The sequence below is a fragment of the Chiloscyllium plagiosum genome, unplaced genomic scaffold, assembly GCF_037043375.1.
Source record: "Chiloscyllium plagiosum isolate Xiang-an unplaced genomic scaffold, Cpla_swu_hap1 HiC_scaffold_21, whole genome shotgun sequence".
NCBI classification, from domain to species: domain Eukaryota; kingdom Metazoa; phylum Chordata; class Chondrichthyes; order Orectolobiformes; family Hemiscylliidae; genus Chiloscyllium; species Chiloscyllium plagiosum.
In genome coordinates this window covers 55,173,077-55,187,639 of record NW_028270159.1, presented here as the reverse complement: position 1 = coordinate 55,187,639, position 14,563 = coordinate 55,173,077, and the positions used below count along the sequence as shown (strand labels likewise).

The 14,563-nt window shown below is 45.4% G+C and overlaps 1 protein-coding gene across 2 annotated transcripts in view; it reads left to right on the top strand.

Annotated features, from left to right (window-relative positions):
* LOC122564696 (rab-like protein 6) overlaps nt 1–14,563 on the top strand; it is a 131,650-nt gene that overhangs the window by 104,520 nt on the left and 12,567 nt on the right. For both annotated transcript variants that reach the window (XM_087998582.1, XM_087998583.1), the window contains 4 exons: nt 8,257–8,621; nt 10,128–10,275; nt 10,611–10,787; nt 13,419–13,773. In XM_087998582.1, the coding sequence (XP_087854708.1) occupies nt 8,257–8,621; nt 10,128–10,275; nt 10,611–10,787; nt 13,419–13,773 (1,045 nt within the window). The remainder of the gene's footprint in view (nt 1–8,256; nt 8,622–10,127; nt 10,276–10,610; nt 10,788–13,418; nt 13,774–14,563) is intronic.

Here is a 14,563-nt window from a genome sequence, read left to right as displayed (position 1 = left end):
GCCACTATCTCACCTTCAGCAGTGCGTTCAGACCTGAACCACTCACCGTACGAAGATGATTTTCTCACCACGTATTTTTCTGAAACACTTTACAACTATGATCTCTGGTTCTCGATCCTTTTGCAAGCAGGAACTGTTCCTCCCTATTTAGTCTGTCGAGATCCTGCAAGACTTTGAAAATTCCAATCAAATCTCCCCTCCACTTTCTCTGCAAAGAGAACTGTCCCAATTTTCCCAAACTATCCTCATAACTAAAATTTCTCACCCTTGAAATCCACCTTGCATGTGGCTTCTGCACTTTCAAACGCATTCACATCATGCCTGAAGTGTGGCACCCACAACTACTGGGAGTCAGTTAGCTCTGTTGGCTGGACAGCCAGTTTGTGATACAGAGGGATACCATCGCATGGGTTCATTTCTCACACTGGCTGAGTTTATGATGAAGGGCCTTCTCCACCTCTCCCGTCAGTGACCTTTCCGTTAAACTGCCACCAATCATCTCTCTCTAATGAGAACCTCTGGAAGTTCAGGAGAGGTCATCCTGTTGGGAGTTTTAGGCCTCTGAATAGTTAGAGATGTAGACGAAAGCAAAGCAAAGATGATCCTTGATAGGAGCGAGAGTGACAAAGTAGTTGTTATGGGGTCTATAACTTTCCAAATATTGACTGGTTTGGTATGCTTTCCTTTATTGGTCAGAGTATGGAGTACAGGAGTTGGGAGGTCATGTTGCGGCTGTACAGGACATTGGTTAGGCCACTGTTGAAATTTTGCGTGCAATTCCAGCCTCCTTCCTATCGCAAAGATGTTGTGAAACTTGAAAGGGTTCAGAAAAGATTTACAAGGATGTTGCCAGGGTTGGGGGATTTGAGCTATAGGGAGAGGCTGAACAGGCTGGGGCTGTTTTCCCTGGAGCGTCGGAGGCTGAGGGGTGACCTTACAGAGGTTTACAAAATTATGAGGGGCATGGATAGGGTAAACAGGCAAAGTCTTTTCCCTGGGGTGGGGGAGTCCAGAACTAGAGGACATAGGTTTAGGGTGAGAGGGAGAAGACATAAAAGAGACCTACAGGGCAACTTTTTCACGCAGAGGGTGGTACATGAAAGGAATGAGCTGCCAGAGGAAGTGGTGGAGGCTGGTACAATTGCAACATTTAAGAGGCGTTTGGATGGGTATATGAATAGGAAGGGTTTAGAGGGATATGGGCCGTGTGCTGACAGGTGGGTCTAGATTGGGTTGGGATATCTGGTCGGCATGGACGGGTTGGACCGAAGGGTCTGTTTCTATGCTGTACATCTGAGTCTATGACTGGGAATACTATAGTTCAAGAACTTCAGATGAGTCAGTTTTTGTCCAGTGTGTGCAGGAGGGTTTCCTGACACAGTATGTAGACAGGTCAACAAGGGGCGAGGTGAATTGGCCATACTGAATTGCCCATAGTGTTAGGTAAGGGGTAAATGTAGGGGTATGGGTGGGATTCGCTTCGGCGGGTCGGTGTGGACTTGTTGGGCCAAAGGGCCTGTTTCCACACTATAATCTAATCTAATCTAATCTAAACATTGGATTTGGTACTGGGTAATGAGCCCAGCCAGGTGTTAGATTTGGAGGTAGGTGAGCACTTTGGCGATAGTGACCATAATTCGGTTATATTCCTTTCACATTTCCAACGCCCCTCCTCCAAGTCCCTCCTCCCTACCTTTTATCTTCTCCTGCTGAACACTCTCTGCTCATTCCTGAAGAAGGGCCTGTGCCCGAAACGTCGAATCTCCTGTTCCCTGGATGCTGCCTGACCTGCTGTGCTGTTCCAGCAATAAAGTTTCAACCCAGGTGGGATTTATTCTAGGATTCTCTGGGAAGCTAGGGAGGAGATTGCAGAGCTTTTGGCTTTGATCTTTATGTCGTCGTTGTCTCCAGGAATAGTGCCAGAAGACTGGAGGATAGCAAATGTTGTTCCCTTGTACAAGAAGGAGAATAGAGATAACCCTGGAAATTGTAGACCAGTGAGCCTTACTTCAATTGTGGGTAAAGGTTATAAGAGATAGGATCTATAATCATCTAGAGAGGAATAAATTGATTAGAGATAGTCAACCCAGTTTTGTGAAGAATAGGTCATGCCTCATAAACCTTATTGAGTTCTTTGAGAAGGTGACCAAACAGGTGGATGAGGGTAAAGCGGTTGATGTGGTGTATATGGATTTCAGTAAAGCATTTGATAAGGTTCCCCATGATAGGCTATTGCAGAAAATAAGGAGGCATAGGATTGAGGGTGATGTAGTGGTTTGGATCAGACGTTGGCTCGCTGAAAGAAGACAGAGGATGGTGGTTGATGGGAAATGTTCATCCTGGAGTTCAGTTACTAGTGATGTACTGCAAGGATCTGTTTTGGGGCCACTGCTGTTTGTCATTTTTTCACCTGGAAAAGGGCATAGCAGTATGGGTTAGTAAATTTGCGGATGACACTAACATCGGTGAAGTTGTGGATAGTGCCGAAGGATGTTGTAGGTTACAGAGAGACATAGGTAAGCTACAGAGCTGGGCTGAGAGGTGGCAAATGGAGTTTAATGTGGAAAAGTGTGAGGTGATTCACTTTGGGCGGAGTAACAGGCATACAGAGTACTGGGCTAATAGTAATATTCTTGGTAGTGTAAATGAGCAGAGAGGTCTCAGTGTCCATGTGCATAGATCCCTGAAAGTTGCCACCCAGGTTGATAGAGTTGTTAAGAAAGTATATGGTGTGTTAGCTTTTATTGGTAGGGGGATTGAGTTTCAGAGTCATGAGGTCATCTTGCAGCTGTACAAAACTGGTGCGGCTGCACTTGGAATATTGCATACAGTTCTGGTCACTGCATTATAGGAAGGATGTGGAAGCTTTGGTAAGGGTTCAGAGGAGATTTACAAGGATGTTGCCTGGTATGGAGGGAAGGTCTTATGAGGAAAGGCTGAGGGACTTGAGGCTGTTTTCATTAGAGAGAAGGAGGTTAACAGTGACTTAATTGAGACATAGAAGAAAATCAAAGGGTTTAATAGGGTGAACAGTGAGAGCCTTTTTCCTCAGGTGGTGATGGCTAGCACGAGGGGACATAGCTTTGAACTGAAGGGTGATAGATATAGGACAGATGTCCAAGGGAGTTTCTTTATTCAGAGTAGTAGGGGCATGGAACGCACTGCCTGCAACAGTAGTAGACTCGCCAACTTTAAGAGCATTTAAATGGTCATTGGGTAGGCATATGGATGATGGGGGAGTGTAGGTTAGATGGGCTTCAGATTGGTTTCACAATCATCAAGGGTTGAAGGCCCTGTACTGCGCTGTAATGTTCTATGTTTACCTGTCTCAATGCTCCAGCTGCAATCGAGCCAGCATTGTTTATGAGTTCATAACCTCACTGCTCTTCTACTCTGTGTGCCTAACTATGAAGCTGCGAATAGTGTATGCTTTCTTTTCAAATAGCTCTTTCTATCTGTCCTGCCACCTTTAAGAACTTATGCATCTTGACACCCAGGTCTCTCTGGTCCTGCACACTCTTTAGAATTATACTCTCTATTTTGTATTGTCTTTCTGTGTACCAAAGTGTGGCACCTCTCCCTTCTCTGCATTCAACTTCATCTGTCATCCATCTGCCCTCTCCACGAACTTGTTTGTCTCTTTGACATTCTGCAGGGTCTAGTTTCAGTGAAAGATGCTCGTGAACATTGATAAGAGTGATGTTGCCGGTTTTAAGTCATCAGGCCAAGTACTGAGAGTCATGAATCAGTGAATGACATCCTTCCCTACTCAATTCCAGGTGACAGCAGTCCCAGGAAAATACAATGGAGTTAGTTACCAGGAATCAATTTAATTATTTTCCGAATATAAACTCAGTAAATGGCAGCCAGTTTGACCTCCAGTGAATGAGCTGCAGATCAACAGCTCGTGAGTGCTAATGGATTTGTCAGGAAAGTATTTTCCACCGCAATCTCATGGAATAAAAGGGACAGTAATAACATGGATATAAAATTGGCTGAGTGGTGGTCATGGTGACCTATATTTTGGATCTCAATCCCTGTTATACACCATTTCAAAATATGAGAATGGCTCAAAGTCCATTGTGAACTACGAGGAGGATAGTGTTAAACCTTGGAACGACAGATAGGATGTTAGTGGGGACAGACAAGTGGCAGACGGGATTTAATGCACAAAGTTATACGAAGGATATTATTAAGCTGGAGAGGGTTCAGGAGAGATTTACCAGGATGTTGCTGGGTATGGAAGGTTTGAGTTAGAAAGGGAGGCTGAATTTTTCACTGGAACGCAGGTGACCTGATAGAAGTTTATAAAATAATGGGTTTAGGTAGAGTTCATAGTAGTTGTCTTTTCTCTGGGATGGGGGATTTAAAGACTAAGGGACACATTTTTAAGGTGAGAGGAGAGAGATTTAAGAAGGACGAGGGGCAAATGTTTTACACAGGATGGTTCACGTGTGGAATAGACTTCCTGAGGAAGTGGTGGATGTGGGTACAGTTGCAACGTTTAAAAGACTTTTTTATAAATACATGAATAGGCAACAATTGGAGGGATATGGACTAGGAACACGTAGGTGGAACTAGTTTAGGTTGGGATTATGTTCAGCATGGACTGGTTTAACTGAAGGGTCTGTTTCCATGCTGTATGCAGCTAAGTGTGAAGTGGTTCACTTTTGAAGATTAGATAAAGAGAAACTGTGCAAAATAACAAATGCAGTTCTAATGGGGTTCAAGAGCAGAGGGACTTGGGTGTATCAGTGCATTGTCATTGAAGGTGGCAGGGCAAGTAAGACTTTGGTCATGAAAGCAAATGGCATTCTGGGATTTATCAGCATGAGCACAGACTTTAAAAACAAGGAGTTAATGATGAAACTATTGAAGGCAGTGATTAGGCCTCTGGTACTCAAAGCTGGACAGCTCACTTCAGGAAGAATGTGCAGGCATGAGAGATTATGCAGTAAAAATTCACAGGAATAGGTCCAGGAATGAGGGATTTCAGTTGCATGGATCAGTCGGAAAAGCTGGGATTGAGAAAAAGAAGATTGAGAATGGATTTGGTCAGTGTAATCAAAATCAAACGGGGTCTGGACAGAGAGAGCTGTTCCCATTGGCAGGATTGAGAACCAGAGGATAGTAATTTACATTTGTGACACTCTGCGGGAAAGGAAGGAATATGGGGAGTGGGTGAGATGCTGTTAGAAAGTCGGTACAAAAACAATATACAGTAGACTTAATGGCCTCCTGTGCTTTCACAGTTTTATGATTCTGACCTTTCGAGGAATTAGAACATTTTTGAAGCACTGAAGTGAAAATATAGAAAAACACTTAAATCCATTCTATCTAAGCAGGAATTTGTGCATCTTATTTTTATTCATTCCTGGGGCATGCGTGTTGCTGGCTGAGCCAACATTTATTTTCCCTGTCCCTAGTTGCCCCTTGAGAAGGTGGTGGTGAGCTGCTACCTTGACCTGCTGCAATCCACCTGCTGTAGGTTGGTCCACAATAGCATTAGGGAGGGAATTCCAGGATTTTCATCGCCAACACTTAAGAAATAGCGGTGTATTTCCAAATCAGGATGTTGAGTGACTTAGAGGGGAACTTGCAAGTGGTGATGTTCTCATGGTGCTGCACTCGTCTCCCTCCAGATGGAAGTGATCGTGGGTTTGGACGATGCTGTCCAAGAGTCTTCAGTGAATTTCTGCAGTGCATCTTGTAAGATAGTACACACTGCTGCTACTGAAGGCAGTGGAGACAGGGTCATTGAATATTTTTAAGTTCGAAGTAGATATTTTCTTGTTAGGCAAGAGACTTGATTATTGAGTGTTGATGAAAATGTGACATTCAAAATGCAACCAGTTCAGCCATTGTCTTAATGAATAGTGGAGCAGGCTTGAGGGGCTGAATGGCCACTTTATATCCTAAACTGTACGTTTGAAAGGTGTCCTCAAATCAAGGCTGTCTCACAGGCAACCCAGGTGGGGGAATGTCGAGGTTTTCCTGGGTTGAATAGTGCTGGTTATGTGACTATCCTAATATGGAAGTTGAATAATTCTTTGAAGATTTACCAGGATGTTGCCTCAGCTGAGGGTCTGAGGTGTGAGGAATGATTAAACAGATTGGGTTGTTTCTTTTTGGTGCAGCCAAGGTTGAAGGGTGACCTGATGAAGGCGTTTTAGATGAGGGTGGATAGGAAGGCACTTTTCTCCATTGGTCGTGGGGCCAATAACCAGGGGGTGTAGATTTAAGGTAACAGGTGGAAGGCTAAGAGGAGAGTTGAGGAGAAGTGTTTTCACTCATTGAGTGGTGGGAGTCTGGATCTCACTGCCCGAAATGGTGGTTGAATCCAAAATATTTCAATATTTCAGTCATATTTAAATATTCACTTGTGTTGCCGTAGCCTCCAGGGAATTGGGCCAAAAGCTGAAAAATGGGATTGGTGCAGTCAGATCTTCATGGACTGATGCAGAGATGATGAACTGAATGACCACTTGTGCAGTAAATGTCTGAGTATTTATTACACAGGTAGTGAAAATATATTGATTGGTGTTTTGTGCAGGTATTGAATCTGATTGTGGGTGTTCCCCACAGTTACAGTTATCTTCTCCCATTGTCCTCAGGTTGCATATGCTGCCTTGAATCAGTGGTAGCATTCTCTCCTTTAAATCAGAGCATGCGTTCATGCATCCCATAACCCAGCAGCTACAATGGTAGTACCCTGGGGCAGTTAGACACTGATCCGGAAAGCATGAGGTTAAGACTTCGGCAGCAAGATGCAGCTGCATTAATCCAGGATGAATTAAAATTAAATCATCTGTCATGACCTCAGGATGTGCCATGGTGCTTAACAGATGATGGAGTTTAGTTGCTGGCATGATGTAGGAAACAGCAGCAATTACTGATCTGGTCATGGGATAATTTATTTATACTGTTGGATGAGGCTGTTGACCAGGACGTCAGAGACAGTTCCTCAAGCTAGTGCTGTAGCATCGTCGGCTTCTACCTGAGGGGTCTTGATATAATGTCTCACCTGAAAGATTGCAACACTGCCATGGTGGGAGTGTCAGCCTGCATAATGTACTCTGCTCTGAACTTGAGTCTTTTGTGACCTTCTGACTCAGGTTTGGAATTTCTGACCATGTGTTTGTCGAGTGAAATTTAAAACCGAAGTATCTTCAGTTGTAAAATATTTTGCGTTAAAGCTCATTATTTTTTCAAGCTATCCATCATTAGTTTGTTCTGATGGTATGAAATATCTCAGTCTCATAATTACATATGAGATTCCATATCAATCTATGGTAGAACATGAGCCCTTGGCTCAAGAGATTGGTCTAACGATGGAATTAATTTTCAGAGATCTGAGGGAATTACCCATTAGAGACCAGTGAATTCTGATCCATACACAGCAGCTTCCAGGCTTCGGCTGATTGGAGGCGAATTGTGTTCATTCCACACAAGTGTCAGACAATGACCATCTCTGACAAAGAAAGAATCTAACCATTCTGCTTGACATTCCCATTATTCAATGGCTCATTATCAACATCATGGGGGTCACCATTGACCAGAAACTGATGTGGATCAACCAAACAAATACTGTGGCTGCAAGAACAGGTCAGAGGCCAGGAATCCTGGAGAAGTAACTCGCTTTCTGTCTTCCCAGTGCCTGTTCAGGATGGTGGACCGGGTTTGGGGAGACAGGATGAGTGCAGCTCCAACAATTATCAAAAAGCTTGATGCCATCCAGAACAGAGTGGCCTTTTTGATTGGTACCCCATTCACTCCCTCCTCCACCATCACCACACTGATGGCAGCATGTACCATCAACAAGATACACTGCAGCAACTCACTCAGGTGCCTTAGACAGCCCTTCCAATTTGCAAACTCTACCATCTAGAAGGACAAGCGTAGCAGCTACATGGAAACTCCATCACTGCAAGCTCCCCGAAGCCACTCATTAGCCTGACTTGGAAATCAATCATCATTGCTTCAGTGACGCTGGGTCAAAATTTGCGAAATCCCTCCTTAATAACATTGTGACATCAACAGCACCTTCACTGCAACAATTCAGGAAGGCAGCTCACCACTACTTTGTAAAGGGCAGTTGGGGGTGAGCAATAAATGCTGGCCCACATCCCATGAGCGAATGAAAAAGAGATATATCTGAGACATTAATGCCGTTTCTGTCTCTCCTGATCCTGCTGGAAATAGGGAGTCTTTCCACCACTTTCTATTTACATCTTGCATTCTGTTTGTATCTTGCAGATTCCTGGAGCTGATGGATAACAAGAACCGGGGTTTCAGTTCTCCCGTAGCAACCAATGGCCAAAGCCCATCCTCTGGGTCACAGTCACCTGTGGTACCCCTGAGCTCAGCGTCCACCACCAACTCCAGCCCTGGAACGCCTCAAGCTCCTGTGCAAACATCTCCTCCTCCATCAATGTCCCCTCCTCCAGCGTTAGGGTCCGCCCTGACTGACCCGAGCCTGGCCCCTGAGGTATGCCCCACACCGCTCGGTGCTCCCCCAGTCCCCACCAGCACCCAGGCTGCACCAGTCACTCAGCGTCGCAGCTTCATCTCACGACTGTTTGGCCCCTCCTCCACACCAGAACCTCCTGTTCCCAAGGCTGGTAAGACATTGTGCAAGTTGGGGGCTATACACAAGGTCAGGGGGAGACAGAAGCAAACTCCATCCTCTGCTGGAGGAGAAATCCGAGCAGACTCATTTAGGAAGGAAATCGGGAAAAATTTCTTGGAAGTTGAGAACAGTCCAGTAAAACTTGTGAGCTGAGATGGGAAGTTTTTATAGCTTGGACAATGATATCGAGGGCAATAGCACTAATGTGATTAATGTGATTAATAGCACTAATCTGAGTTGTGCTGCTACTGGTGAGTCATGTTGGAAATCTGGCTGAGCTTTGGGAAGCCATTCCGTGACCTGTGAGGTCAGTAGTTTCTGGAGTATTCATGGAGCAGAGGGATTAGTGAGCCTGAAGCTGCTTAATTCTCAATGCCTGTATGTTGTCTGTGTTAATCTAAAGCTCACTGTTCACTTGACAAGATTGTTTATAGTAGAGAAAGTGAGGACCGCAGATGCTGGAGATCAGTGTCAAAAAGTGTGGTGCTGAAAAAACGCCATGATTCCTGATGAAGGGCTTATGCCCAAAACATAGACTCTCCTGTTCCTCAGATGCTGCCTGACCTGCTGTGCTTTTCCAGTGCCACACGTTTTGACCCCAAGATTGTTTGTAACTACAATATGACGCTCCTGCCCCTCCACACCCAGTCCACCCTTCCATACCTCCCCTCACTACCTCCTAGTCCTCCCTCCCAATACCACCCATCCTGCTACCCCATACTTTACCTCCATTTCCCCACCTTGACCCACTCTGCATTGAGCTCCCCTTGCTCCTCCCTGACCCTCCCTCTCACTTCCTAGATTACTATCCTCACCCACACCCTTCCTGGACCATGCCCTTGCCCCTTCACTCCCCACTGTCCCCACCTTCCCCCAGCACTCATTCAACCTTTCAGCCCCTTTCTTCCTGCTCTCCCTTTTTCCCCCTCCACTCTCCCTTCACAGTACACTCCACACCACAGCCTGACACCACTGCACTTCCCTCCTTGCTCATCCCCCTTCGGTTCCCCCCTCATTTGTCTGTCTTCTCACCCCTCGCCTATCCTCATCATTCCCCTCTCACTCGCACACTAGTCCTCCCACTCTTTGTTCATACCCGTCTTCTCCCCCCCATCCCCCACAAAAATCACTCATCTCTCATCCCCAATTCCTGGGCCTCTTCCACTCCTCTTTCACTCCTCCACACACACACACAAATTGCCACTTCTCTGTGATCCTGAATCCTCATGAACTGCTCGCACCTTACTCTACACCACCAAAGCTCATTTTATTACCTCGTTTCTCTATCTTGCTGTTTCCTAAGTTCTCAGTACATCGAAAACAGGTCCTGTGTTCCTCCTCCTCCCTCACCCTGCCCTTTGACCTCCCTCCTCCTCCCTCACCCTGCCCTTTGACCTCCCTCCTCCTCCTCTCACCTTGTCCTTTGACCTCCCTCTGGCAGCGCCTCCAGCAACTTGTACAAAGTCAAACCTGTCCTGATACCAGCCTCCTTCTGTAGATACCCCATCTCCGAATTCCCCGGAGGGAGAAACGAAGACGCAGAATGTTGATGACTTTGTCCCTGATGAGGGAATTGATAAGAGCTTCCTTGAAGATCCGAATCCTCAGAAGGAAGGCCATAGTGGGAGACAACAGGAGAGCGACAGGTAGGAATTTCAGGACATGCACAGTCCAACCATCACTGAAACCCATGGGCAGAATCTTCAGGACTGGGAAATCCTGAATTGGGGTTTTCATATGAAACACTGACCTTTAAACTCTCTCAGTCATTGTGTTGTACACGGTGGGTTCAGGAACCATTTGGAGAGTTGGGGGTCACTGGGTTGGTGTGGTGGAGGGAGGCTGGAGGACAGGCCTGGCACCTCTGGAGCCTGACCTTTGGATGGGAGATGGCATGGTCACCATCTTAGTTCGAGCTGAGTGAAGCATGAGCTTGTAGTGCAAGTGGTTTAATGGCTGTGCTTGCCTTACTCTGCTGCAGTGACGGAGAGCGCAAAGGAAATCCAATGGTTGCGGTTTTCCAGGATGATCTCGATCTGGATGACCAGATGCTGCAGGATCCGTATGTGAAATCGCAGATTCCCAGTAAAGACATCACTCTGTCCAGTGATGAAGAGGAGAGTTCAAACGTCACCATTCATCCAGATCCACTAAAACGGTCAGTGATAGAAAAGGAGCAAGCAATTGTTGTACTGACTGTGGTTCGGCATTAGGAGCACCATTCAGTCGATATACATCAGTGATCTGGCCTTAGATGTACCAGGTTTCATTTTAAAGTTTGCACATGAGGAAAGCTCCAACAGAGCACATACTCAGGAGGAGGCTGTCAGATTTCAGGAGGATACCGGCTGGTGAAATTGGCAGTTGCATTACCGATAGAAGTTAATGCAGAGAAGTGGGAAGTGCTGCATGTTGATAGGAAGAGTGCGAGGCAATATAAAATAAATGGTGCAGACTTAAAAAGAGGTTCAGGAACAAAGTGACCCAGGATTATATGTGCACAGATCCTTAAAAATAAAAGCTCGTTTAGAACATAGAACAGTACAGGCCCTTCGGCCCACGATGTTGGGCTGAGCACTTATCTTAATCCAAGATCAACCTAACCTACACACCCCTCAATTTACTGCTGTCCATGTGCTTGTCCAGCAATCGCGTAAATGTCCCTAACCAGGGTTTTGTGGAGCTGCAGCAAAACCTCGTGACTCTACTCCCACCACTGGCAGTGCATTGCACATACCCACCACTCTCTGTGTAAAGAACCTACCTCTGACATCTCCTCTATGTCTTCCTCCAATCACCTTAAAATTATGACTCTTTGTGACAGCCATTTCTGCCCTGGGGAGAGGTCTCTGACTATCTACTCTATCTGTGCCTCTCATTCCCTTGTACACCTCTATCAAGTCACCTCTCTTCCTCCTTCTCCCCAGTGTGAAAAGCCCCAGCTCACTCAACCTCTCTTTATAAGACATGCCCTCCAGTCCAGGCAGCATCCTGGTAGATCTCCTCTGCACCCTCTCTACAGCATCTACATCCTTCCTATAATGAGGCAACCAGAACAGGAAACAATATTCCAAGTGTGGTATAACCAGGGTTTTGTGGAGCTGCAGCAAAACCTCGTGGCTCTTACACTCAATCCCTCCGCTAATGAAAGCCAACACATCGTACACCTTTTTAACAACTTGGCTGGCAACTTTGAGGGATCCGTGTACCCAGACTCCGGGATCCGTGTACCCAGACTCCGGGATCCGTGTACCCAGACTCCGGGATCCCGCTGTTCCTCCACACTGCCAAGAATCCTGTCTTTAACTCTGTATTCAGCATTCAAATTTGACCTTCCAAAGTGAATCATTTTGCATTTATCCAGGTTGAACTCCATCTGCCATTTCTCTGTTCGGCTCTGCTTCCTGTCAGTGTCTTGTTGTAGCCTGCAACAACCCCTGACACTTGCTATAAAACCACTGACCTTTGTGTCATCGGCAAACTTACCAACCCACATTTCCACTTCTTCATCCAAGTCATTTATAAAATCTACACGTGTAAAGGAAGTTAAAAATCACACAATACCAGGTTGTAGTCCAACAGGTTTATTTGGAAGCACGAGCTTTTGGAGCGGTGCTCCTTCACCAGGTGGTTGTGGACTGTAAGCTGGTGTTGTGTGATTTTTAACTTTGAGCACCCCAGTCCAACATCGGCATCTCCAAACCATGTTTACAGGAAATCTACGTAAAAACTAGTTGTGATAAAGAAACCCCAATTCTTGGCTGTGTTAGTAGCAGATTCAAATACAGTAGTAAAGGCATGATGCTAACCCTTCATATAAACCAGAGTTAGGCCTTCCCTAAGGAAGCAAGGTCACTGTTTCATAATTAGACTAAGGTGTGTGATTTCTGCTGAGAGTTGTGAACTATTGGAATTCTTTACCCCAAGGAGCAGCGAAAGCTGACTCACTGAATACATTCAAGGCTGAGTTCGGAGAGATTTTTGATTGATAAGGGAGTTGAGGGCTGGAGAACTGACTGTAACTTGGAGTTAAAGCCCCAGTCAGATCACTCCTGATCATATTGAATGGTGGAACAGGTTCCAAGGACTGCATTGCCTGCTGCTGCTAACTCTGATGAGCTTGTGTTCCAGTTTGGAATGTGGTCCCTGGAAGGGTGAAGAGTGTCGGTATGACGTTCCAAAAGGTATTGGATAAATTACGTAGAAACAAGTTTGAGGGTTTCATGGGATTGACAATAACTAGAAATTTCTTTCAAAAACTAGTGTAGGCATGATGGTCCAGTGACCCCTTCTGTTAGGAACAATTCTCTGTGAGCAGTGAGGTGTTACATCGAGTGCCGGATTTAAATACACCAATATTCCAACTTCATGATGAGTAAAGTGACGACAAATTTGTTCCTTAGTGCAGTGATGTTCTCTGAGTGCTTTGTGTCCTTCGTGTTTGTTACTACTGACATGAAAAGCCAGCTGGTGCTTTGAATTGACTGTTTGACTCTAGAGGACATGACACTCCAGCTCACTCTGTTCCCCACTCAACATTCCTATCCATATCAGACAGGCATCAGGAACTGAACATCATGGCTGACACCTTTCTCCCTCTGTGCCAAAGACCAGACGTGGGTCAGAGGGCATGCCCATGTGGATAGCAAACTCTGTAAGTAACTGTTCCTTCCAGTCACAGCCCCTCCTACTACCATTGTGATGGCACAGTGTCTGTCTTGTTGGGTCAAACAGCCTTGGTGCTATTCCTTCATTAGTAAACCCATTTGTATCTTCCCTTCCTCTTCAGGGCTTCCAAAGGTTTAAAATCCCAGGGCAGAGCTCCAACCAAAGCCTTTGAGCAGGACCTTGGCATCCGTTCATCTGCCCCCAATCAACCAGAGCATGTTAACAACAGAAATCCAGCCTCCAGCTTACCTGGGAACAGTGTCCTAACTTCAGTCTCATCTCTGGCCTCTCCGCTCATCCCAGTGCCAGCCTCACTCCATACTACTGAGGATAAAGGCCAGAACAAACCAGCAAAGCAAGAATATAGGGAGTCATCAGAGAGTGACCTCGAGGGACCAATTGCAAAGCAATTGCTGTCTTTTGTCATGGATGACCCAGACTTTGAGAGTGATGATTCCAACAGAAAAAACACAGCCGTAAGTTTCATTTCTGCTCTTTATATTTTAAAATGTAATCTGCTTTTCATTTGAGGTTTTGGACTGGTCAAGCTGAGCAGAGTGACTGCAGGAGAATTAAAGCATAAATACTTCAATCACACAGCATTGGCATCGAACCTAAACAGGTACATTGGAACAAAGAAACTTTATCTCTGTTTCAAAGCAAACATCCCAAGTTTGGCCAAACCCCTGCAACATGCTTTCATCCCTCAAGTAAATGCTGTATGCAGACTAACCACATTCTGAAACATAACACACCGACCGACCGCTTCCCCAGAGATAATACAAATTTGTGGAGACCTTTTTCAGCAAAAACAGATCCCAGATAGACTTCAATATTCATCGACTATAAATAAATCAATGCCAGACACTTGTGTATTTTTATTTCTGGGTCTGTTTTTCACAAATGAACAGATTTATAGAATTGTTGCTGAGTAGGAAGTTTGATTCTGTTAAAGTCTCTGGTGAAAGAAGAATGACAAATTGCATTATTTAATTCAATTCTGTTGTGGTAAAGATACTTACTTGATATTAAATGTTTTGCAAGTCCTGCCGATCTGAAATAGAAACAGAAAATTCTGGCAATACCTGCAGGTCTGGCAGAAGCATGAGTGGAGACAGCAGCAGAGTTGACAGTAGGGTGGTTATTAAAACGCTGCCGTAGCCCACTTGGGCAAGTAGCTGTTTCTGCTGTGGGCTGTCTAAATGACATCATCTTTTACCTTCTCAGATTCTTTGCTGTGAAATGTACTGACTGTTGTACTGTAGA